General features: G+C 37.6%; 1 protein-coding gene across 3 annotated transcripts in view; it reads right to left on the bottom strand.

Moving 5' to 3' along the window:
• Positions 1 to 21313: 21313 nt before the first annotated feature.
• DCTN2-p50 (dynactin subunit 2) overlaps positions 21314 to 23860 on the bottom strand; it is a 54750-nt gene continuing 52203 nt past the window's right edge. For all 3 annotated transcript variants that reach the window (XM_083120227.1, XM_083120228.1, XM_083120226.1), the window contains exon 9: positions 21314 to 22202. In XM_083120227.1, the coding sequence (XP_082976353.1) occupies positions 22024 to 22202 (179 nt within the window). In that variant the 3' untranslated portion in view covers positions 21314 to 22023. The remainder of the gene's footprint in view (positions 22203 to 23860) is intronic.

Here is a 23860-nt window from a genome sequence, read left to right as displayed (position 1 = left end):
TCACTATGCACTGTCGGTCACCGGTTCCTACACACGAACTTAACCTGGACCGTAACGCTATTTCGCTTGTCCGAGGGAGATTTTGCCGCCTCTATCTAGGTAGTGGTTGCGTTTGTTTTCCCGGGCAAGGGAGGGCGTAGCATACATAAATATAAAAATACTAAACAAATAATTCCTTCTTTTCCTATTTAAAGGATGCCTAACAGTGTAAACCAGTTATTAGTGGCTAAATAACATAACATAAAATTTGAAGGCAGTAACAATATTTTTAAAAAATACTGTTTTTTACCTAACTTTGTGAATTAAATACTAGTACATTTTGTCAAATTATAAATAAAATATACCTATTCCTTTGGTATTTGTACTAAAGTGAAGAAACTGTTACTAAAACTTGGCTAGTACAGTAAATCTGAGAGTTTTAGCTTTATTTGTCCGTAACTGGATATAATTGTAACTTGTTAATCTCGCCAAACACAATATTTACCTCAATTTTGGAAGCTAGCTGAACTTTAGCGTTTCGAATTACATATAGTGAAGGCCTCTATAGTGGAAAAATACACCCAGTCTGTAAAAATTTGGAAATGTTGTCTCCTTCTCTGTCGAACCAGACCAACAGTGTTCTCAAGTGTTTCAATATATTTCTTAACATAACTAACTTTTCAAGAAAAGAATACCTTGTGCCCAGATAGCTTAGTTGGTATAGCGTTAGGCTTTTAACCTATCTGTCCAGGTTTCGAGTCCCTGTCTGGGCGATTACAATTTTTAAATTTTGTCATCGGATCTTGTGCAGAATGGATATAAAATATGTTTAAAGTCTAACAGATTATTATTTATCTTAAAATTTTGCAAATAAGCTTTTAAGTTTCTCAAATATCAGCATCTTTACTAACAGTACAGCATAACCAGTATTATTATAATAGAAAAGTTCTGGTGGTAGAATCTACACCTACTGTAATATCTCTGTGGTATTAACTTACATGCAGCCCATAACTTTTGGGACTGTTTCTCCTCCATTACATTTCCTCGCCATTTACCCTTAGCGTCGCGATTAGCGTCAGAAGCAAAAAAAAGCGAAATCTTATATTTTTTTTTATATCTCTGAAACCACCTATACTATAGAACTACATTTAATGAATTTTGCAGTCTTCCTGTTTGAGCTGTTAAATAATCCAGTCAATAAAAATATACTTGCATAGAAAAATCTGTTTTTCAGATACTTTAATCGGGTAATCTGCTTTTGCGTACTTCCTCAGAAATATACACAATCATAGTTCTTTATAAATTTAGCACCTGATATAGAATAAGTCGAAGTCTAGTTAGAGTTGACCTGTAAGTGCTTCTGGTACATGTAGTTACTTGAAAAAGCAAATATTGGGTGTATAAAAGGTAGCATTCTTGTGAAACAGTAAAAAATCAACCTCATTTCCTCGTAATATTAGCTGTAAATGCTTCTTGCAGATTAACCAAGCTCTGGCGTGTGGGCCTACGTCACCTATAATCCTTTGTAAAGTTCGTGTTGTCCTATAAATTGTCGATATACATACTAAGTCTCTAGTTCAGGCGCGGCTCGTGCATTATTTACCCGGGGGTTCACTGAAGTGATGTGACATATATTCACTTTCCGCAAAATATACTTCCTTCGCCCAACAAAAGGATGGGGGAGGGTTTAAAAGCTTTGTCAAGAATTCTTCTTATCTGGGAGTATAAGGTTTTGTTGTAGGGGTGTGCGAATAAATTTAGGGCTGAAACTACAATAAATTGTGCCTTTATGAAAAAAGTTGAGTTTTGTTGGAATATCATGGACGTCCTCAAGTAGGGGCAAGGAATATATTTTTTCCCCACGAGGAGCAAACAACACTCCTTCAGTCTGAAGTTACTGCAACGCTTTTATAATAATTACCAAAAATTACTGTGACTGAAATTAAATTATATGCGTGTAATATATAATTTTTGGTTTACATTCAATTTCCATGGGGGTGCGGCCCCCTTTTCCCCTTCCGGACGTCCATGCTGACTAATCAGAACTGGTCCTACATTTGTTAAAGGGAAATGGCAACTAATGGCATGCGCATACTAGAAATCGAACCTGAGACCCTTTCATTTATACGCGACAGGTTTGTTCAAATTTGGGGCTGGTCGACCAGCACACGCTTTTTTTTTCAGTGGACAAGGAAGTTTGTTTACGTTAATTATGTGCATTTCTATCGGTCATTTCTTACCTGCGCGGACAGCAACGCCTACACTGCATCAAATGACATAACCTAGGTAAAGTCCATCCCTCGTTTCACTCGCAGCATCACTTAATACTTTCCAACAAGTATCCAAGCACTTCAAAAACTAAAAAACTTGAGACTTTGACACCGAGCGACAGCGAGTCACGTCTTCGCGCCATTCTTTCTCTTTCGCGAACCCGAAGTGTTTCCACCTTTAAGGAAAAACCTCTGAATGCATGCACAAGGTATTTTGGTAATGTATCTCCTTTATTTTAATTCATCGCATCTAATTCCAGCTTCTATTTGTTTCCACTCATCCATCTCTGACACAATCTTGCATTTATTCCAAGAAGTTCGGTGCAAAAATGATACAAGAGATTGAATATGTAATGTGTGCGCTTCAAACTTGAACCGCACACAGCAACACTGGAAGGGAGGAAGCAGCGAGAAAGGAGCCTTGTCCCGCGGCTTCTGCGAGAGAACGAACTGCGCATGACCGTTGGGTAGAGACATAGGTTCTGGAATCTCATCTCCCATGTATTTTGTCCTATACCCTCCTCGCGCTTCTGCTCCCGCACGAAGCTTTCACAATGGCACGAGCTGTCCTGTGGGGGTTCAACTAAGGGTCTGTATCAGGGCGGCCGATTCGCGGTTTCTTCTTCTCAGCAAGAGAGTTCGCCGTGTTACGGGCACAAATACATGACTTATTGTGTAGAATTTTTAGCGAAATAATGTGAAAATTTAAAGACATTGTTCATTGTTCATTCTCGAGGTGATTATCGTATATTACTGGGGGTTCACTGATCCTGTGCGCTATAGGGCCAACCGCGCCTGCTCTAGTTACAGCTTAAGCTTTTAGTTTCAATCAGAGAATTTCAGTGTTCAGATAGTGATTGTAGCCTCGTATAATAAACCAAATGGAAATAACCCAAATGTTGATGCACCCAAAAACCAGTAATACTTCAAAAATACCTTGAAAAAGGCTATAAGGCTAAATTATTCTTCTAGCATAGAAAAAAGTTTAGCAAGTGGACCTATGGTCCATATAGTCAGTCGTCTGTGAACTTCGTCTTGTCCTGTGAATTGTCAATATATTGATAAATGGTTATATATTTTTTTTTTAAAAAAAAAAAGGAACAATGTTGGTAAGCGTCCAGTTATGGACCCATCGGTAAAGGAATTTCAGTCTTTATAGACACACAATAATTTTCGTTACACTAAACATTTGGCCTCGTATAAAAATAAATAGTTGAAATGATAAACATTTCGTGTACCTTATCCAGTAAGCCTTAGCTAGAAATACAATAACAGTGTTACAGACATAAAAATTAAGCAAGCTTTGATATTCTAGTGGCACATAATAAATATAAAATATCCTTTAAAAAACTCTGACAAAAAGTTGTGGGTTATCTGAGATCAGAATTTTCAAGCCCTCTCTCCTGCATAAATAGGCTCTAGAATTCACTAAGCCTCAAAATAATATTAGGGTACATAAAATAAAAAGCAGATGGAGAGTGATGCTGATCACATCTCCAAACAGCAAAAACAAAAGTATATGGATGGAGCCCTACCTGATATATTTAGAAAACTTTACCTAGTATAAAAGTAACAAAATACTCAGCAAACTGTAAAATAAACAAACTTTCCTACGTAGCAGGCGTAACCTGACCTAAATAAATACATATAGAAATACAGAACCAAAAATAGCATATTGGAAATCAGTAAACCCTAATAATAATAATAATAATAATATATTCTGTGGCTTACATTTTAGCTAAAAGTACTTTTCCTTTAGTGTTTTTGAAAAGATTTAAATAAATACTAAACTCTAAGTTAAAAATTTGTAAATGTATATATGATACAAAACAAAATAAATAAAAATTAATACATACCCTGCAAAAAATCAGTAAAAAAGTTGAAAACATCTCTTTGTGCATCCAAAATATAATAACAAATCCTACCTGACTGGATTAAATTGTGTTATTTGAGTAATATTAAGCCTAAACTTGTAAAATAAAAGGGTAAAACTTGACGAAACACACTTCATGTGTACAAAATTTAATTCAAAACACATCTAAATTGTGTTATTTGAGTAAACTAGAGAATAATCCTGTAAACTTGGAAAATATATCTGTGTGTGTATGTGTGTGTGTGTGTGTCCAAAATGTAATAAAAAACACGTTCAAGTCGTGTTATTTGAGTAAATATTAGGCTAAACTTGTAAAATAAACAGATAAAAAATGAAAACTCACACTTTGTGTGTCGAAAATATAACTAAAAGTCTTTCCTAAACAAATAGAATTGTGTTATTTGAGTAAAAAAATAGGCATAAACTTGTAAATAATAAATTAAAAGTTGAAAAAATCTCTTTGTAAATACAAAATATCCTGAATAGATGAAATTGTGTTATTTGAGTAATAATAAGTAATAGGTATAAACTTGTGAAATAAACAAATAGAAGTTGAGAACAAACACTTTGTGTGTCGAAAATGTAACTACAAGTCTTTCCTGAACAGATTGAATTGTGTTATTTTGGTAATAATAAGCCTAGACTTGTGAAATAAACAGATGTAAGTTGAGAACACACACTTTGTGTGTCGGAAATGTAACTAAAAGTCTTTCCTGAATAGTACAAATAGTGTTATTTTTGAAAAAAATTAATATCAAATTGTAAAATAATAAGTTAAAAGTTGAAAAAATGTCTTTGTTAGTCCAAAATTTAATAAAAATTGTTGCCTGAATAGTGCAAATAGTGTTATTTAGGTTAAAAATAGGTATAAAATTGTAAAATAATAAGTTAAAAAGTTGTAAAAATATCTTTGTGAGTCCAAAATTTAATAAAAAATGTTGTATAAATAGTGTTATTTTGGTAAAAAATTAACATAAAATTGTAAAATAATAAATTAAAAGTTGAAAAAATGTCTTTGCGAGTCCAAAATTTAATAAAAAATGTTGCCTGAATAGTACAAATAGTGTTATTTAGGTTAAAAATAGGTATAAAATTGTAAAATAATAAGTTAAAAAGTTGTAAAAATATCTTTGTGAGTCCAAAATTTAATAAAAAATGTTGTATAAATAGTGTTATTTTGGTAAAAAATTAACATAAAATTGTAAAATAATAAGTTAAAAGTTGAAAAATTGTCTTTGTGAGTCCAAAATTTAATAAAAAATGTTGCCTGAATAGTATAAATAGTGTTATTTTGTAAAAATAAGGATAAGCTGTGAAAATGTTTGACATAAAGTCAAAGTTTGGTAAAAAATAAACTCAAAATTAAGTTAAATAGCACACAGTAACATACATTTACTACCTAAATCAATAATCAAAGGGTCCTAGGTTCGTTACCCCGTGATAAAAGCAAATGGTGAAAACTGTAGGCCCCGTCCCTGATAGCTCTCCCTTCTTCATAGTACAGATAAAAAAACCTGCGCTAAAGCGTCCTGTGCCTTGGGGCAACCCTGAGCGGAATATTAATTGGCGGCGGAAACCAGTTCTACAAGCGACGCATAGCTTCAGAGATTTGACCCTTGCTGCGCATTCCAGACATCCTTTGTTGTCTGGATCAATCCCTCCCCTGCCCTACAGTATTGCATAGCTTTCCCCTGTTATTGCGTTCTAGTTAACCTTGGAAAAACCGGTTCTGAAAATCTACCGACGCGTTCTCTGATTGGTGAATCAGGATCTTTCTTTGTTCTGACGTCATTTGACCTTGAACGCACACTCCCCAAATTCCTTTCTCCTCTACCTGCGCGGAATATTAATTCATTCTCTCTGTCTGGCATCAGAGCGGAGTCGAAATTCTGATACAGTATTCTGTCTAGCGTGTGAAACCACCGTCTTTAATACAATAATAACATACATTATTATATACATTGTACTAATTAATAATATTACATATCGCGGGTTCGAGTACCGGGACAGTCTTCTTTCGTACCATTACCACCGTTCATAGCGGTTCATAAACCATAAACTCTTATTTTCAATACTATAAACATTAATTATTATCGATTTATACATTACATACTTTGCAGTAATGAATATAAAAACATATGCATACCGTTTAGTACCTCTAATTACCTTTTATATACATATTTTTCATAAAATAAATAATTATATATTCATAAAAGTCATAAACATGCAAATACATAAATGTAAAGTATTCTAAGTACATGCAAATAAGTTCTAAATACATGCGAATTAATTAAAACCTGTGCAAATTAGTTATAAGTACATACAAATGAATTGCGAATATTAAATAGCGACCGAGCTTGGCTGGGTCCCCATCTACTCCCGGATTATTCCCTGTTTTTTCAAAGTCTCAATTTGTTTCTTTATCTTTGCTCGCAAATGTACCGGGATCGGATATTGCTGCTTATGGAACGGAGTAGGATCAGAAAGCTTTATCCTGTGTTTGTAATTGGTGGCAAGGCCCATGTCATTCTCGGACCAACTGAAAACATTTTTGTATTTTAACAAAAGCTCTAAAAGTTGATTTTTCTCATGTTCCTCTAATTGAGGATTAATGTCAAATTTGGATATATCCACTTGTGGGATATCGTCGTTTTCTGATTCTTCCTTTGTTAAATTAACTGTTGCAGAACTATTTTCCTGATCCACCGTTGCCAACTCACAAGATTCTGCGCCACCAATCCGAGTACCTTTGCGAATTACAATTCTATAATTCAAAGGGTTGGATACCCAAACAAGTTGTGTAGCAGGGTTGAGTATCGACCTTGGTACCATTATGCCAGATTTAGCCTGAAAATTTGCATCCGGCTCAAGTAAAGTTAAATTTTGATTTGCTGTATTGACTAATTTTAAAGGGATGCACAAATGTGATCTTTGTTTCACAACAATTCGTTTAGAAGCCACATATTCAGGTTCAACAGTATGTACCAGTAAACCTGCCAATTTAACGGAAACATCAAAAGCTTTCTTCGAATCAAACCGAATGTGGTTGCGTGGGGGAGTGCCAAATCTGCTCAAAGCCAATTTATTGCTTTCAAAATCTAAAGTTGCATTTTGGGCTTTGAGAAAATCATTACCAAGGATGGTATTATGACCAAAATCTTGTATCACCCTGAAGGGGTTCCTAAATGTAAATCCATTTAGAGAAAAATCTAAAAGTACAATTTCCTTAATTGTTAAACAATTACACTGATAAACAATGAAATACTCCTTTAAATAAAACTAAATGATCTTTATGTATTCAGATGTGCTGATAACGAATATCGCATTCGTTTTCCTGTATCACCTAAAGTTTTTGCAGAACACCCACATTTTATAGTTTTATGGTTTCAGGTCTCCGCACCTTGCTCCGCATACGGCTTAACGCTTGATTCCTGAGCAAATGGATAACCACCTTGTGTGTTTATGACTGGCACTTAATATTTCGTGGATGAAACATCTGGCAGTAGAGAAATTTCCTGTTTCTCTGTTAAAATTTGTTCTTTTGTGGGTTAGTCGAGTCTTAACTTCCTTTCCGATAACTTCGCGAGTAGCCGTCGCGAGTAGACGTATTTTATGTTTGTGTATGTTCGTGAAATTGTGAATGTAATATTGTGTATAGTGAAGTGAAGTGTAAGTTGTATTTTTAACAAAACGATTAGAGCATTCATAATTGTTGTTTTTAAAGAAATATATTATAACTCAATTAATGAGTTCGCCATGTCACGCAAATGTGTGAATAACCCGAACTTGTTTTGTTATGTTGGCGGGGAATTTACTCCGAAGTCACAGAGAAATACCATCACTCCTATAGTGAAAAAAGCATATGAGTTGTATTTTGGAAGTAAAGTAGACGAGGGAAAAAGCTGGGCACCAGGTAAAATTTGTTGTAATTGTTCGCGAACTTTACGTGGTTGGCTTAATGGCACTCACAAATCAATGCCCTTTGGAAACCCTGTAATATGGACAGAACAGGAAGATCATACTACGGATTGTTACTTCTGTTTAACAAACATAGTGGGATCTAGTTCTAAATCAAAACATTGTATATTTTATCCTGATGTTCCTTCAGCCAAGAAACCTATGAGTCATGATTTTATACCAATTCCTAAGCCTCCTAAAGAACGGACAGTGGATGAAACAAAACCAAGTAGTGCTTCTCCAGATGACGAACCTGGACCCTCATATTCAAACACCGATCCAAATTTTCCTGATCCAAATATACCTCTTTATTTCCCAATCCGAACTAAATGATCTAGTCAGAGATCTCAACCTTTCTAAAGTTCAAGTGGAATTATTAGGTTCTCGTCTCCGAGGGTGGAATTTATTACAAGATGGTGTTAAGGTGTCATATCGGAAACGCCAACAATCACTGACATTTTTTTCCTGTTAGTAATAAGTTAACTTACTGCAATGATGTAGAAGGCCTTCTGCAAGAACTTGGAAGGAGTCACAGTGCGAGTGGAGACTATTTTCAGATTCATCTAAGAATAGTTTAAAAGTAGTATTGTTGCATAATGGAAATATATACCCAACAGTACCCCTTGTCTATTCTTCCACCATGAAGGAAACGTATGAAAATATGGATGCAATAGTAAAAGTGATAAATTATGAAAAATATGGTTGGCAGATATGCGGAGACCTCAAAATGATTGGTATACTGTTAGGCATGCAGTCTGGGTTTACAAAATTTTGTTGCTATCTTTGCGAATGGGTTAGGGCTGATGCATATAAAGTTAGGGCTGATGAAAAATTTTGTTAAGGCTTTGGATAAACACGGTGAGGGTTTTTGGTACTTGAGAAAATCATTTCCTAAACTCAGTGATAGTAAGTTAAAAGAAGGCATATTTATCCGGCCGCAAATCCGTGAGATCATTCATGATGACAACTTTGTGGAATTGCTAACAGAAAGAGAGAAATGCGCATGGTTAGCTTTCAGACAAGTATGCTGTAATTTTCTTGGAAATGTGAAAGCTGACAACTACAAGGAACTTGTTAAGAACTTGTTGAAGTGTTATCAGCGCATGGGGTGCAATATGTCCTTGAAAATTCACTTTTTACATTCGCATTTGGACTTTTTCCCCCCTAACTTGGACGCGGTTAGTGACGAATGCGGCGACAGATTTCACCAGAATATTTCTGTCATGGAAAAACGATATGCAGGAAAATCGGTACAGAACATGTTAGCAGACTACTGTTGGAACCTTAAGGAAGAGGTTTCTGGTGGCAGTTACAAACGGCAGAGTTCAAGAAAGAAATTTTGAAAATGTGAGTAAAAATGTGTTTTTGTTTCCTTTTTTTGCATGAAATTTCTTATTTAAACAGTCAAAATAGGTCCTATATATATATTTTTAATTTTTTTATATTTCATAGTTATTCACTTCAATATTTAAATCTTATTTCATGAGCAAACAAACAGAAATAATTTCAAATTTCGATGTATTAATACAAAGGGAATTAAATTTTTATTAAAAACAAAAAAATGAAAATCCAGGGAAAACGATAGGTGATACAGCATTTCTACTTTCAGATTTGGATTCAGCGGGATCGAATTATAAATAATCGCCTATTTTCGTTCAAAGGAGCAAAAAAAAGTTTGAATTTGTTCATCAGTGTTATTCGTGACACCTTTAACTAGTGTGTTGATTTTAAACTTCTTAGCATGGGCAGGAATACCCTTATCACTTGTTACACTTATTTGGCTCCCACAATCGACAATAAACCTTTGACGTTCCCCATTTACATTGGCATGTACATAAATGAGATCTTCAGACGGGAAAGTAGAGACTAAAATCTTTTTACTGCCCGCAGGTATGTCTCCATTACTTGCGGTTAATTGGCGTTTAAATCTTCTGGATTTTGAAGACAAAATTCTTGGTGGTGATTAGGAAAACCACATTTATAACAGAGTTGTTGGCCACGCCGGTCACCTTGATCGGGACGACCGCGGGGGGCTGCTGAAAATTGGAACTATTCTGAAACCGGCCGTTGTTTGAACGGTAGCCTCTACTGCCCCTGCCCTGAAAGCCTCGTCTGTTGTTTGAACCACGATTGTGAATAAAATTACCCCTTTGATAATTTTGGCCTACAGTTTGAAAATTTTCGTGATCGTGTGACTGTATAACTTCCTCGACTTTTAACGCTAGGTTGCTAACCTGCTTAGCCAAAGCTTCTACAGCGGACGGTTCTGAAGTTGGGAGAGACGTTTGTTGTCTTTTGACAAGGTCCAATTCAGCTTGCAAGGCTTGCAGCTGATTAGTCATGTCTTGATTTGCCCGAGGTGCTGATTCCGGAGCAACCGCCGTAGTGCTAACTACGGGGTTCTGGTGAGGAATGCGCAACTCAGCAGGAGACGGAAAAAGAGTTTCCTTTTGAGCCGAATGCAAGAGCTCTTGCACCGTTCTACGGCGCATAAGGAACTTTGCTTTTTCATATTCCTTGAGGTCTTTCAAAAGCTCCGGAACTGAATTATATTGTTTTTTGTATATCTCCCTGATGAATTCCGGTTGAAGACCTGCGTTTATGTATTTAAGCTGCTTATTCACAGCCATGTTAGGGTCCATCTTAAACAAGAGGGTCTGCTTGTCCCTAACATAAGAGGAAACCGGTTCATCGTCCCTGTGGAACCGATATCTGATCCGCTCCTCGATCTGCAGCTGATCAAGGGAGCCTGTGAATTCTTCGATAAGTTTTTTCTTGACGTCCTCATAGCTGACTAAATTGACGCCTGGTTGCTGGCTAATTGCATTAAACCAGAGGAGGGCTGGCCCACATAACAACGCCGGGAATAGTTGCCGTTTTTTCGTCTCGTCCCAATTGTTCAGAATCGCCGCACTTTCGAAACGGTCTATGTATTTAGAAACATCCTCCCCCGAGGCACCCTGAAATTGAATGCTCTCGAACAGGAAGGGATGAACAAAAGGTAGTTGAGCCATGGTGGGTGGGTCCACAAGAACTGTGGGACGATTATCAATTTGAAAGAGCCTGCGCGCGTGCGCGGCTTCTAGTTAATGGAGGACTTCTGATTGGGGTGGATGAGGCACAAGGTAGGCCCTCCACATCAAAAGATGGACCAACAGCATTATTGGCAAGAATGATGAGCCTATCCAATGTGGTATCAAGCTCGTCCTACAACTCAGTAAATGACATAAGGCATTACTAACAATGGTGACGTACCTTATTTAAAAAAATTAACTCCCCATTAGGAAAGAATTCCGCGAAGAAACAAGACTAACATGATATTAATGCATTTCAATTTTCATTTATTTCAGAGTGAAATAAATGAAAAAAATTCCGCAGCCTACCCTTTCAATTTTCATGCTGTTTAGGAAAACATTTCCAAAAGAACCACGTTGCTCTAATTTTTCATCACATTTCCGTAAAAATGGATGAAAAACCACGCATCTCAAACCACGTAGCGTTCCTCTGAACGCGGGGATCTTAAATAGGGATGTACTATTAGTACTAGTTGATGGTAGAGACAGCCCTGAACGGGCAGGTACAAATATCTAACTATTCATTAAAATAGACTCATGATTCGTTTCTAGACTGAAGTGAGCAATGCAAATGGCAGAATGGGTGTAGACTAGCTTACCCTGTTCGGTTTAGAAATAAGACCAGTAGCTCCTGCTTCTCCGATGATTCCAGATTAAAAGACCTCGTGTCGCTCTCATGCGCACGTATATAAACCCTCGCTTGGCCTCTCGTCACCTCTTGCCAAAGGCCAGTGTTCTTACCATTTCCTGTGAAAGGCTTACCCATCACATTCTGAGCAGGAGCTGACAAGGTCTGCCAGGGTCAATATTTCTTAATCGAACGGGGTATGGTACGCATTAGTTTCACTTTCAACTTTCACAGTCATTTAATAGTTCTCACTGTAAAAGTGCCAAATTACTTTCATCAGGCAATGTTCACAGTTCGTAATATACACTTCGGGGCCCCTGGTGTAAGCACCAATTAACTTTGCAACGTCTGTCCGGTGCCTACTACACCTACACGAGTACGTCAGCGGAGGTGCAAGTCAACTAGCTTGGCAACGACCAATCAGTAGCACCAAACCCACTGCAAAGTTTTACTCATCATGCTAACTCTTCTGCCAGCGGTGTCATGAGACTTTATTTCACTCAGGGTTCAGGAAAAAGTTAGAGAAAGTTTAATGACTATAGCTGGATACACTGTAAACGTTGTAAGTTTAGCACACGCCCGCTTAGGATATTACACTCACTGGCCAATTTACTGCCACACAATGGGAGGGGGGGATGGCTTCTGCAACTGCTGTAAACTGGGAACAGGAACACTGCTGCTGCTGCCCTCTGCCGTCAAAAACCATAGCTCCAACTCTCGTTAGGAATGTGCTGTCCTTGTGCCGACTTCTGTAGCTGCAGGCTTTTTACAGGGAACTGTTGCCTTTGGGGAACAAGGGGCATCTATTAAGGTCACCCTCACGATAACAGTAGTATTTTATCTGAGCTGTAATTTCAGCTCCTCTCACTCTAAAGTGGAGTTTATCTCTCTCGCCAATAAGCAGAGTGGGATATCTCTCACTTGAAAGTGGAGTGGGTTCTCTTGCCAGTGTCAGAGTTCAACCTCTCTCGCTGGAAGGCGGAGTGCAGCTTCTCTCGCCCACGGGCGGAGGACAACTTCTCTAGGGTCCATGGACTCTCGCAAGAGCGTAGAGCACCTTCCTTCCTTAGGATGCTTGGCCTCTCGCACGAGCGGAGTGTTCCTTTCTCCCAGGTCAGTTTTGTAAGAGATATCTTATCGTGAGCTGACCTGAAAGCCAACTGAAGGAAATCTGCTCCGTGGCTGGTTATATAGCTTCGGTTCAGGTAGCGCCTCTAGCGCCGTTCACGCGAAGTACGTGGAACCGTGCGAAAGCAGGCAAGGCGATCTCTATGGCAGTAGATTGAACTATGTGCTCAAGGCACAAACGATTAATACATATTATAATATTAAAAGTGTGCTAAAAGTTAATATACAATTATAAGATAAACATTACATATTCTTTGCGACCACACAGTGCCTTATTAACAAAATAACAGAATAAGTTAATACCGATAAACAAGACATGTGACACATTTATCAAAGCAGTTATTAACACATGTAACCTTGAAGAAGTAAATAAAATAATTTTGACCATAATAACAATGGTTACATAAACACAGAGTAAATAAACCTTAGTGTTACTAATAAGTATGATCTCGCAGGATCATTACACCTTGCTGCCTATCTGGAGGGAAAGCTTGGATCTCTACAGGATGCACGCAATGCTCTCTCGTACGCCACTGCATTGTATAATTTATCACACGAACAGCAATGTGCATTAAAGACTAAAAGATCAACACAGTTTTTGTCAAATAAGTTGAGGTCCTCGTGGTAGTAGTTCAGCCTGTGGCTGCTCTACCACTTAACCCGCAAAACTATTATTTTTATTATTATTATTTTTTCGTTATTATCTAACTGCTTAATATTGTGTCAATGGAAATGTTTAGCATTCATTTGAAAACTCTTAACATCGAATGGTCTCTGGACAAGCATTCTGAAAATGCAATAAACAAGTGGTCTGAATTACTAATCAGTACTGTTACATCAGTAGAGTGTACGATAGTTGGATCATCCGCCCACCCCCGTGTCAGTGTGTTTTGCACAGCGTGCCAAGATGACAGAGGTCCCAGATTCGAATCCCGGCGTGAGCATGGGTGTTGCTTTGTGAGTGTCCCTTCATCAACTTCAACAATATCAACACTCATATTCATATTCGCAATTAACCAAAAGTGATAGAAAAGTGAAGTAAAATAAACCAAATCAATCAGTAGTTAGGTCATCTACAACAATGATGTCTACTGTTGTTCAGAGACGCTTGTGATTCAGGTAGCTTTTTTAATGACTTGCGTCATGCAGAAAGGTATAAAATACCAAGAGTAAAAGAAGGTAAAAGTGCTCCCCTGTGCTTAGCACCATGCCATGAAGGCGTATAGGGGGTGTGGGTATAATACCCCACCCTTTCTTGATCCATCTCATGAATGGGGGTGATGTGATCAGCATCACGCCCCTGACTGCCTTTACCCCCCAGGTACCCATGTCATTTGACGCTGGGTGGGCACCGGGGCCGCTTCCGTTAGAAAAGTTCCCGGATTTGAACCGGCCGGGGATCGAACCCGGGACTTTGAGCATGGTAGTCAGACACGTTACCGACTGAGCCACCGCGCGCCACCAGAGTTCAAAACATTTGTTGCATGGTGAGGCCTCATTTTCTAGCTAAAACATGCATGGATGATGTTTTATTGAAAACCCAGCTGACTTCAGGCAAATAAACAATACCTCTGGCGATTAATACCATAAGTAAATTATTAAGCAAAAAAGGGCAGACCCTACCTTTGGACTTGGCGTTCCCACTCGAAATGCCCATGCTATGCCACTGCCTATTGCTTATTGAGAAAATACATACCAACTAAAATTTCTTGGAGTGAATATTCACACTAGTATTCTACTTGAGAATAACTAACATGAAGTACTTTCAAAACATTTACACTTGTCACATAGCTAGGGTTACCAGATCACTATAAGGGAAATGTAGGACATTGAGTCAAAATGTAGGACACAAAACATTCGCAACAAATACATATTTCTATAAAACAAATTAGAGTGTGATTTAAAATTGACACTTTGCAGTTAAAGAAAAGATTTCTTAACTAATTCTTTCAAGCAAAACTTCCAAACTTGTAATCATACTAAACAATGCACCTCTTACTAGATGTTTTAACTGGTAAGATGAGTCAATTTTTCTCAAAATTTCAGGTTGAGTCAAATATATTTATGAGAGATTGGACAGTTAAACTCTTTGAAATTATGTGGACCTGTACCAAACATTTTACAGACTTTATTAAAAAAAATATTTCTCTCGTGAGTGCGTTGTGCTGATGGTAAAGAAAGTATAGTGTCTCAACATTTGCATTATGTCCTGTAATGGCTAACAAATATTCAGCAATTACCGTAATTGAAATGGTTCCCGAAGTTTCATGTTGCGTAGCTTTTAGTTGAATAACAAAAATTCTTGAGTTTTTCAGGCCTTTTTCTTTACTTTCTTTCGTTTTCTTAACCTTTATTTATTCAACCTCTACTTAGGAAAAGTTGGAAATTAGCAATTAAGAAAATAAATATTTATTTAATGAAAAAAAACAACAAAAGGCCAGTTAAAATAAAACCTGAAGCTGTATAAGAGATTTAGACCTATTTTATGTATTAATAAATACTAGACTGCATTTGGCAGACTAGCGAGGCTCTGGTGTCTGTACTCACAGCCAGTATAGTAGACCGGGGCAAAAGTCCTAATTCGTAAAAATAGTATGATAAAGAAACACAGTTGGCACCACTGCAACCCTCCAGAGGAAAGTGTCATGGCCGCCTTATATTGACGCAGTTTGGAACAGAAGCAAATAAAATCTATTCAACTATGAGGTACGATACGTTTATTCCTTGGTTGATGTAATAACTAGTGTCCCACTAGCTTTCGAACCCGAAAAAAACGTTATAATTTCCGAACAAACATACATAGGAAAATGAAATTCACAATACACATACCTTGTTTCATGCTGAACACGAGGCAAGGGTGAAAATAAATGCATGCGTCAAAACAAAGATGGTAGGTGGCGCCAGGGGAAGTGGTGCATGTGGATTAGTGTGATGTCCGAGTCCCTGCATTGCGAGGATAGATCGGTACACCGTACCAGAACCAGTGTTCATTGTCAAGAAATATTGGATATCGGGATCGTATCAGACCGTTCAACATGAATTTGGACGCCGTAAAGGAGCATTGAAGGTGGGAGTTTGATGTGCAATTTCCCGACAGCGTATCATCTTCTTTGAAGATACAGTAAACACACAAGTTTACTTACGCATCTTCAGTGCATTTGTGAATCAGCTGGATGATGAATAACTGCGTCGTGGTTATTTCCAACAAGATGGAGCGACATGCCATACTTCAGTCTCCATGGCAGAAATTGAGTTCTTTATTGGTGACAGAATCATCTCCAAAGGATTGTGGCCACCAAGATCCCCAGATTTGACACCTCTGGATTTCTTTTTATGGGGTTTCCTTAAAGGTTGTGTCTACAGAAACAAACCACGATCACTGCAAGAGTTGCGAAACAACATCGAGAATGCGATTCATGAGATCACACCGGAGACTCTACATCGGACTTTTCACAATATGGAACGCCGTATATAAACATTTCTGGACGTCCAGGGAAGACACTTGTAGCACCTGCTGTGACGATTATGTATTCAGCATGAAACAAGGTACATGTATTGTGAATTTCATTTTCCTATGTATGTTTGTTCGGAAATTATAACTTTTTTTTCAGGTTCGAAAGCTAGTGGCACACTCTGTATTACATAAGCATGTGAACATGTAGAAACATTATTTAACTTAATGAATACAACTACTCCTGGCTGTGACATATAAAAGACCATTAATTGTTTTCAATGTGTGCAACATACTTCCCAACGGCATCGCTAGATGACACCACCAAACAGATTGTACGAGTCGGACACTCAGGGGTAAAATTCCCCATTCACAGCTGGGATAACCATGTTCCAGGTGGCTGAACTATTTGGATCTGCGTACGTAAGAACAGCAACAATTGGGAGAGCTATGACAGGTTTAGGTTTAAAGATGTGCGGCATCTGGCCCTTCAATCCGCATGTCTTTACAGATGACGACTTTCTTCCGTCAAGTGTAATGGATCAAGAAGTAGATAGTCATCAAGGAAACAATGGTGATAATCAGATAGAAGGTCATAATCAAGAGATGACCAATGTTGATGAAACGCATTCAATCTTAAACCTTGGTCCCTCTACCAGGTGATGCGCTGCTCCTGCTGCAATACGACCTGACTTACTGTCCGACACACAATCGAGCGACAAAGACAAAAATTCTCCAACATCACAATCGTTATACCGTGTTTCACCAAGGGAAATACGATTGCTTCCACGAATTACAGAAAAAAGAAAACTAAGATGTGTAGGTAAAAAATCTGAAATTCTCTCCAGATCACCGTATAAATCTACTCTTGATAAACAAAAAACCGAAAAGGAAAGCAACACTAAATTGCAAAAAGACAAGTCCGGCGAAAAACTACTTCGCAAAATGAACACAATAAAGGTAGTCACAAAGGTCTCTTCAGATGACTCGAAAATGACATGTCCTGGTGGTGGTGAAGCATTTTCAGATCCCCCTGTTGAAGATTGGATGATTCAGTGTCATCGCTGTAGGGATTGGTGGCATGAGGGCTGCTCAGCATATGAAAGTAGTGGTGAATTCACATGTGACCATTGTTAGCCTAATTGAAGACTTGTAGGTCTGTTTAGACGTGGGGACATTTACCCCAGTGTGTTGGGGACTTTTGCCTTAGGCCTCGGGCAAAAATCCCAAAATGCTGTACTATGTTTTTTTTGCTTGTATTACATAATTACATATACACTTTTTTCTTTGTGTATAACTAACATTCCACTGTACTCCAGTTTATCTCAGTCAATAAAAGTTTGATTAGAAAGGTTTCACACATTTTGTCAAAAATTCAAAATCCCTTAGGGGCGGGCTTTTGCCCCGGTCTACTCTATAATCTTATGTGGGGCTCGTGTTGTCCCTATATGTTTGTGATTGTCCCTACATCCATCTCATCTTACCACCATCCACCCTCATCTTCGCGATTAGCCAAAGCTGCAGAAAAGTTAAGTAAAATAAACTAAATCGACTAATCAGTTATTGTGATAGCAAAAATTGTTGACCACAAGTAAAATTTCTTGACTATTTATTTACTTCTGGACCTACTTGTTGATTTCTTTACTTTTTCTTGACGAGTAGAGACCCTAAATAACTTTGCTCTCTATACCCCTGCTTTATAATCCAAATAATGAATAAGAATGGGAAACATCTTATTCGATCACTATCAACCCCAAGGCAAGAAATTACCCTCATGCATTGAACAGTTACATCATCAATATGGGGCCTCAAAATTTGTTCATTAATTTCTTCTGTTGTTCTTCTACCATAAACTTTTATTCTCATTTTGGGCAATGATTGAATCAAAATAACTTTTACTATTGAGTTTGGGGGCAGTCCATGGACTTGTAACCTGCATGATTTCTTTTTGTTCAACTAAAACACATCTTGTCCTAATTAATATTATGTGACGCTCAAAATGTAGGACATTTATGATATTTTCCAAATTCCTCCCAGATGCCGAACATAAGGCTAAAATGTAGGACATGTCCGGGAAAAAACGTACGTCTGGTAACCCTACACATAGCATACTTGAACTAAGCCAAAAGTTCATCAGCATCAGAAAAATAAAAGATTCTGATCAGATGAAAACATAGTTCGAATTCTTAATTCTATTACTTATTCCAACCAACAATTCTGAAACATAATTACTACACTTCATACTCAACAAATCTCAATGTCATAAAAAGAGGGGAAACTGGAGACGTTTGGATTTGAGCCTGCAATGTCTAATTTATTGAAAAAAGAAAGCTCAGACGGAAGCATTTACTGCTTTACATGATCACAGGCAAGAAAGTATCTGTGATCGTGCAAGTTACCACTTTCCAACATTAAGATCACATTTTCGCTGTAGATTCTGAAAAATACGAATTTTTTGTAATTATGGCTCTGTGTTCAGACTTCATTCTCTCCAGGTGGATCACAACCGAGTACAGTGTCTTGAACCACCAAAGTTTGTCTGCTTCCATTTTCAACACACACAACTCAAAAATTAATCATCATATTTAGTTTTTCAGTTTTAATTAGACATAAGTGAGTTACTAACTTTTTCTGTAAAACATACTTGCAGAGGTTCCATTAATTTTGGTGTCCTCTGCTACCATCAACTTGGAAATTGCTTCATTGCTGGCTTCCAATTCGTGTCACTTTCCTGCATGCCGTTAGGAGTGCTAGTGTAGCCAGTTCATCTGCTGAGTTTAAGTTGTTGTTGTAGTGGGAGCTACTGCCTTGCCAAGACCCCGAGACAGTTTGACATCAAACTAGTACACAAAACAAACACAAACAATATTTTCTCTCACCCCTTGACAACCCAGGAGCATATGATGCGCAGTGCGAGTGCAATTCACATTACATTTGCAGATCATTCGGTGCCATCAATGAACATATACAACAGCAGTTATTGGATTGCAATTATGCACTTTCCGCATGAACTGAATATTCACAACGGTCAGGCTCATCACATTTGGCTCCTGCTACTGCAACAACTCAAACTCAGCAGACAAACTGGCTACACTAGCGCTCCTAATGGCACGAAGGAAAACAACACGAACCGGAAGCCAGTCGGAGTGAAGCAACAAGTTCGCAAGTGGATTGTGGCTTCTACAAGTTGGTAACTAGCTTAGGTCTAATTATTATCAATCACATCTTTTATTCCCCAAATATGATTTTCTGACCATGTTTTAAGCAAGGATGTAAATCTTTCACCACTGTGTTTTTCGTTTTGTAAAGAAGCCTGTAAGAACCAGAAGCGTGCAGTAAAGGAAGGCAGGGCAAGTACCGCTTGCGTTGTTTGTTTGAAAACAATTTTGATATCTTAAGTTCATGTTTTTCAAAGCCTTTATACACCTTGGAATGTGATTTATATAGTTTAAGATATTTACATATGCAGACTTTTCAATTCCCATATTTCCTGTCGTATTGGCTGCACCCTTTACGAGGCTTGGAAACGTGGCACAGCTGTCCACGTTAGAAGGAAGAGGACTGTTCGCCTTTCTGCCTACTTTTCGAGTGACTTATGTAGTTCTTGCATGGTCACTGTCCTCCTTCCTTCATGAAAAAACGGTCAACGGCAAGCAACCCCCAGCCCGCTTCATCTTTGGCAAGGCCACACGTGTTGCTAACTTCCAGAATTTTCTATGCACAACCTAACTCAGAACGATTATTCAATATTTGTGTGTCAAACTTAACAGTAATGAACAAATTAGCTTATAATGTTAGTCAATGAGTACCGGTTGTATGGTATTTATAAGATATAAAATCACCAGCCAATACTTGGACATATCCGTCATTTGGTCAGTAACTCCGAAATATAGAGGGTATGGAACACTGCAAATAGGGTGAGGAAGAGAGAGGGCGTGGGTGCTGTGGATACGTGTTTTCTTTACTGTGGTCATCGTCCGTTGTTATTCTGTTCTTTTTTGTGGTGTTTTTTTTCCTGTCTTGTGTAAAAATATGGTCTAGATTGAAAATAACCACCAGGGTTGACAAACTAGACAAGCCATCGATTTGGAGTGGTGCATGTTAAGTACTCAATTAGGAATCTTCTTCGAAAACTATTCCGGTCAAGAACTTGTACCGAAAAGTTAGAGGTGGTGAATCATGGGGGACCGTGTCCTGAATTATGCATAATCAAAACAAGTAAGAAAAACGGGAAAGTTTTTCATTAAGCAAATAAAAGTGTCTCAGTAAAAAATATCCACTTTATGCACAGAAAGGCTAATTGGGACTCGACCAGGGCCCCTTCATTACAAGGCAACAACGTTACATATTGTGTGGTTATGTAGCAGCAATGTTATTAATAAATCATTTTGTTTGAACACGGAATGATACAGGCCACGTCTTCAGTAATTTCCATAATGCAGTGTAAAGACAAGAACATTCCCAAAATCCCATTAGTGCAGTGACGTTCAAATGGAGGATTGGTGGGGGTCATAACACCTCTTTTGGCATAGTGTTCCTAAAAAAAGAAGGCTAAAGGCAGGAAAAAATATGGCAAAATACACATTGTAGCATTGCAGGGGCCGGGTTTACCGGAGGAGAAAGAGCCCCCTTTACAATTTCACCCCCCTCCAGTGTGTATACAAGTGATTTATCCACACACCCAACAAATCCCCCCCCTGCCAAATGCCCTCCTAAAATTATTCACCACTGCCCAACGAAATGAAAAACTCAAAAATGACCCATCGCTTGCCTATCACGAAAATTCACGGCACGCCTCTGGTAAGAATGGTGGCTACTCTCTGCTAGTGCCGAATAGCTACATTGCCACATTAATGGTTTCTGGACTTAGAAATATTTGAGGGTTGTCAGGTAACTTTTGGTGGATTTCTTGACACCCTAACAAAATATATAACAAAAGGATTGATCAATTCATTATCAGATGTGATTCTCATTTTTATTAGTAATAACACATTTCTCTTTAAAATTTGAACAACGAAAGCAAGAGCAAGTAAACTGATTCATTCTGCGACACAAGGAAAAAAACAATTAAATAGAGGAAACTCTTATATCGTAACTACAAAACATTTTACAAATAATACAAAAATGCAGATAACCTGGAATCTTCCTTCTTTGCACTACCATGCAATCAATATTCCTTCAAAAATCTTTAGACATTCTACAGGATATATCATATTTTGCTGAGCCAATGTCCAATATTATATTAAGTTCTCTTAATATCCAATCTGCAATCCTAGTAACAAACTCATATTTAGTTATCAAAATTAATAATATTGTGTTTAAATTATTAAATACTCTATTCAGTACCAATACCTATGAAGATATTAAATTGTGGAAGGGAGAAAAAGAGGAGGTTGATATATTCATAAAATAAAGCAAATCTGGTGCATTTAAACGAGTCAGAACATCACAGCCATTATACAGGAAATAAATAAAGCAGTTGTCACTCAAGTGCAAAAGAATGCTCAGTGTGTGTGTGTATAAGTACCTTTCACATATAAGTTTTATTATGCAAGAAGTAGGCACTTAACAAATATATATAAAATATATGATTTTTGGTAAGCAATTACTTTCAACAACACAGAACGAGATAGATTCACAACAGATTCACCATGTATCTGTGATCACTTCTTCAGAGCTGTTAGGCGTGTGTCTAAGCTGCTTATATTTTTCTTTATGACATCCACATTCTTGGAGAAGTTCTCCTGCACATCTTTCAACATCTTTTCATTGTTTTGAAGATTAGCACTCAGCTGCTGTTGCAGTCCATCCAACTGGGTAAGAGTTTTGCTGAATTGCAGGGCTGGAAAGTAACAACGAAAGTAATTTTATTTTTATCTTATGACATTTTTTAAAAATGTTTTTCATAGAAAAACTTACGGTTGAATTCATGGACTACAAGGTGAACAATCCTACCAGCAATCAACTTCATGTTTATTACTCTATCCTCTTTAAGTTTCCTGTTATTTACTAGATGAAACCAATCAAACATCCTTAACATTAAAAAACAATTGCAGATCAATGTTAATATTATATTATTAGAAGTTTCAGAAAACATTAACGATGAAAAAATGTAATGGAAGCGAATAGAGGGTGTGGAAATAGGGTCCAGTGCTCTATACTGCATGTGATATGATCAGAGGTGTTCATTTTGACTCAACCTCCACTCACCCTACGAGATTGCAGTCGCCCTCACCCTCCACTTGCATTCACCCTCACACTCCTGTGCTTCTATTTAGCTCACACCTTCAGTCTCACATCATTATTAGTGGGTGGATTTTTGCATATTTTTTTCCTTTGGGAAAATTCATATGCTTTGAATGGATACTTCGGCAAAGTTTAATAGTGTATATTACAGCCGTTTGTGCATATTTGAGCTTAATGTGCATATTATTACACATGTTAAAGACTCAAGATGAGCTCTAGTTGTTTCCATTGTTGTTGCAAAGATCAAGAAAATCCCCTCCCACATCGCAGCAACCAGCGACATCTAGAAGAAATTAGTCACATTTTCTGGTGGCAGTAGCAGCAGCAGGAAGGTATTATTTGTTCATTATATCTGATATGATGAAGCGTTCGTTATCTTTGTAAATGTGCCTGTGTACCTGTGCTTGAGGGATACCTGTTAGGAGGGGGTTTAAAGGGAAATTTCTCCTTTCAACAGCTCATCCCTGTTCTCAGTTCCCACAGACATACATGCTTCAGGGACAGGTTGCAGTCACTGCCCTTCCCACCCGATCAAATTCAATAACTATTTTCACCTTAAGAAAATGTGAATAGTTCAATAATTAAGTATATTCTGGCATTCAGTACTCCATGTATATTTTACATGTACAGTAGGGTGTTTCATTTTTCCAAAGATGTGATTTTCATATGCCCCGAGTCTCAGTGATGTAAAAGATACATATGCCAAATTTCAAGAAGATTGGATAATATTTAGGGGTTGCACACATTGATCACTTTTATCTCAAACTAGTGAAATTTCTAATATTGAAGTGCTTTGTACTAATGGGTTTCTCATGTATTTCTTTCATCTTTTGCAGGTAATTGAACTTTAAAATGGGAACCAAAAGAGGAATTTGGCTGCTAGAAAAGGTGCCTAGTGGTGAGTTTTTAGGAACTCTGCTACCTTCAAAGGAACAAGTACTTTTAGTTTTTATTTACCATCACAAGGAAATGAAAGAAATATTTTCGGACGCTGCTAAATCTACCAGTACTAAACTACAGGAAGTGTGGAGGAAAGCAAATATCCCTGTTAAGACGGAGGAGAATATCCGTGTTGGTATACAGAAGCTGTAAAAGAATACCAAAATCTGGGTAAAGAGAAATCGAGAAACACGGATAAAGCAAATGTGAAACGGCAGATTTGGAAAGGTGATCCCGTCGAGTTATTTGACATGTGATGGACACGACTAGCGTATCACAAGAAGATAAAGAATTTCTTAGGTCACAAAGAGAAGA

This window comes from Lepisma saccharinum, chromosome 4, assembly GCF_977018435.1.
Source record: "Lepisma saccharinum chromosome 4, izLepSacc3.1, whole genome shotgun sequence".
NCBI classification, from domain to species: Eukaryota; Metazoa; Arthropoda; class Insecta; order Zygentoma; family Lepismatidae; genus Lepisma; species Lepisma saccharinum.
The sequence above is the reverse complement of the archived record's forward strand: the minus strand, read 5'-3'. Positions and strand labels throughout refer to the sequence as shown.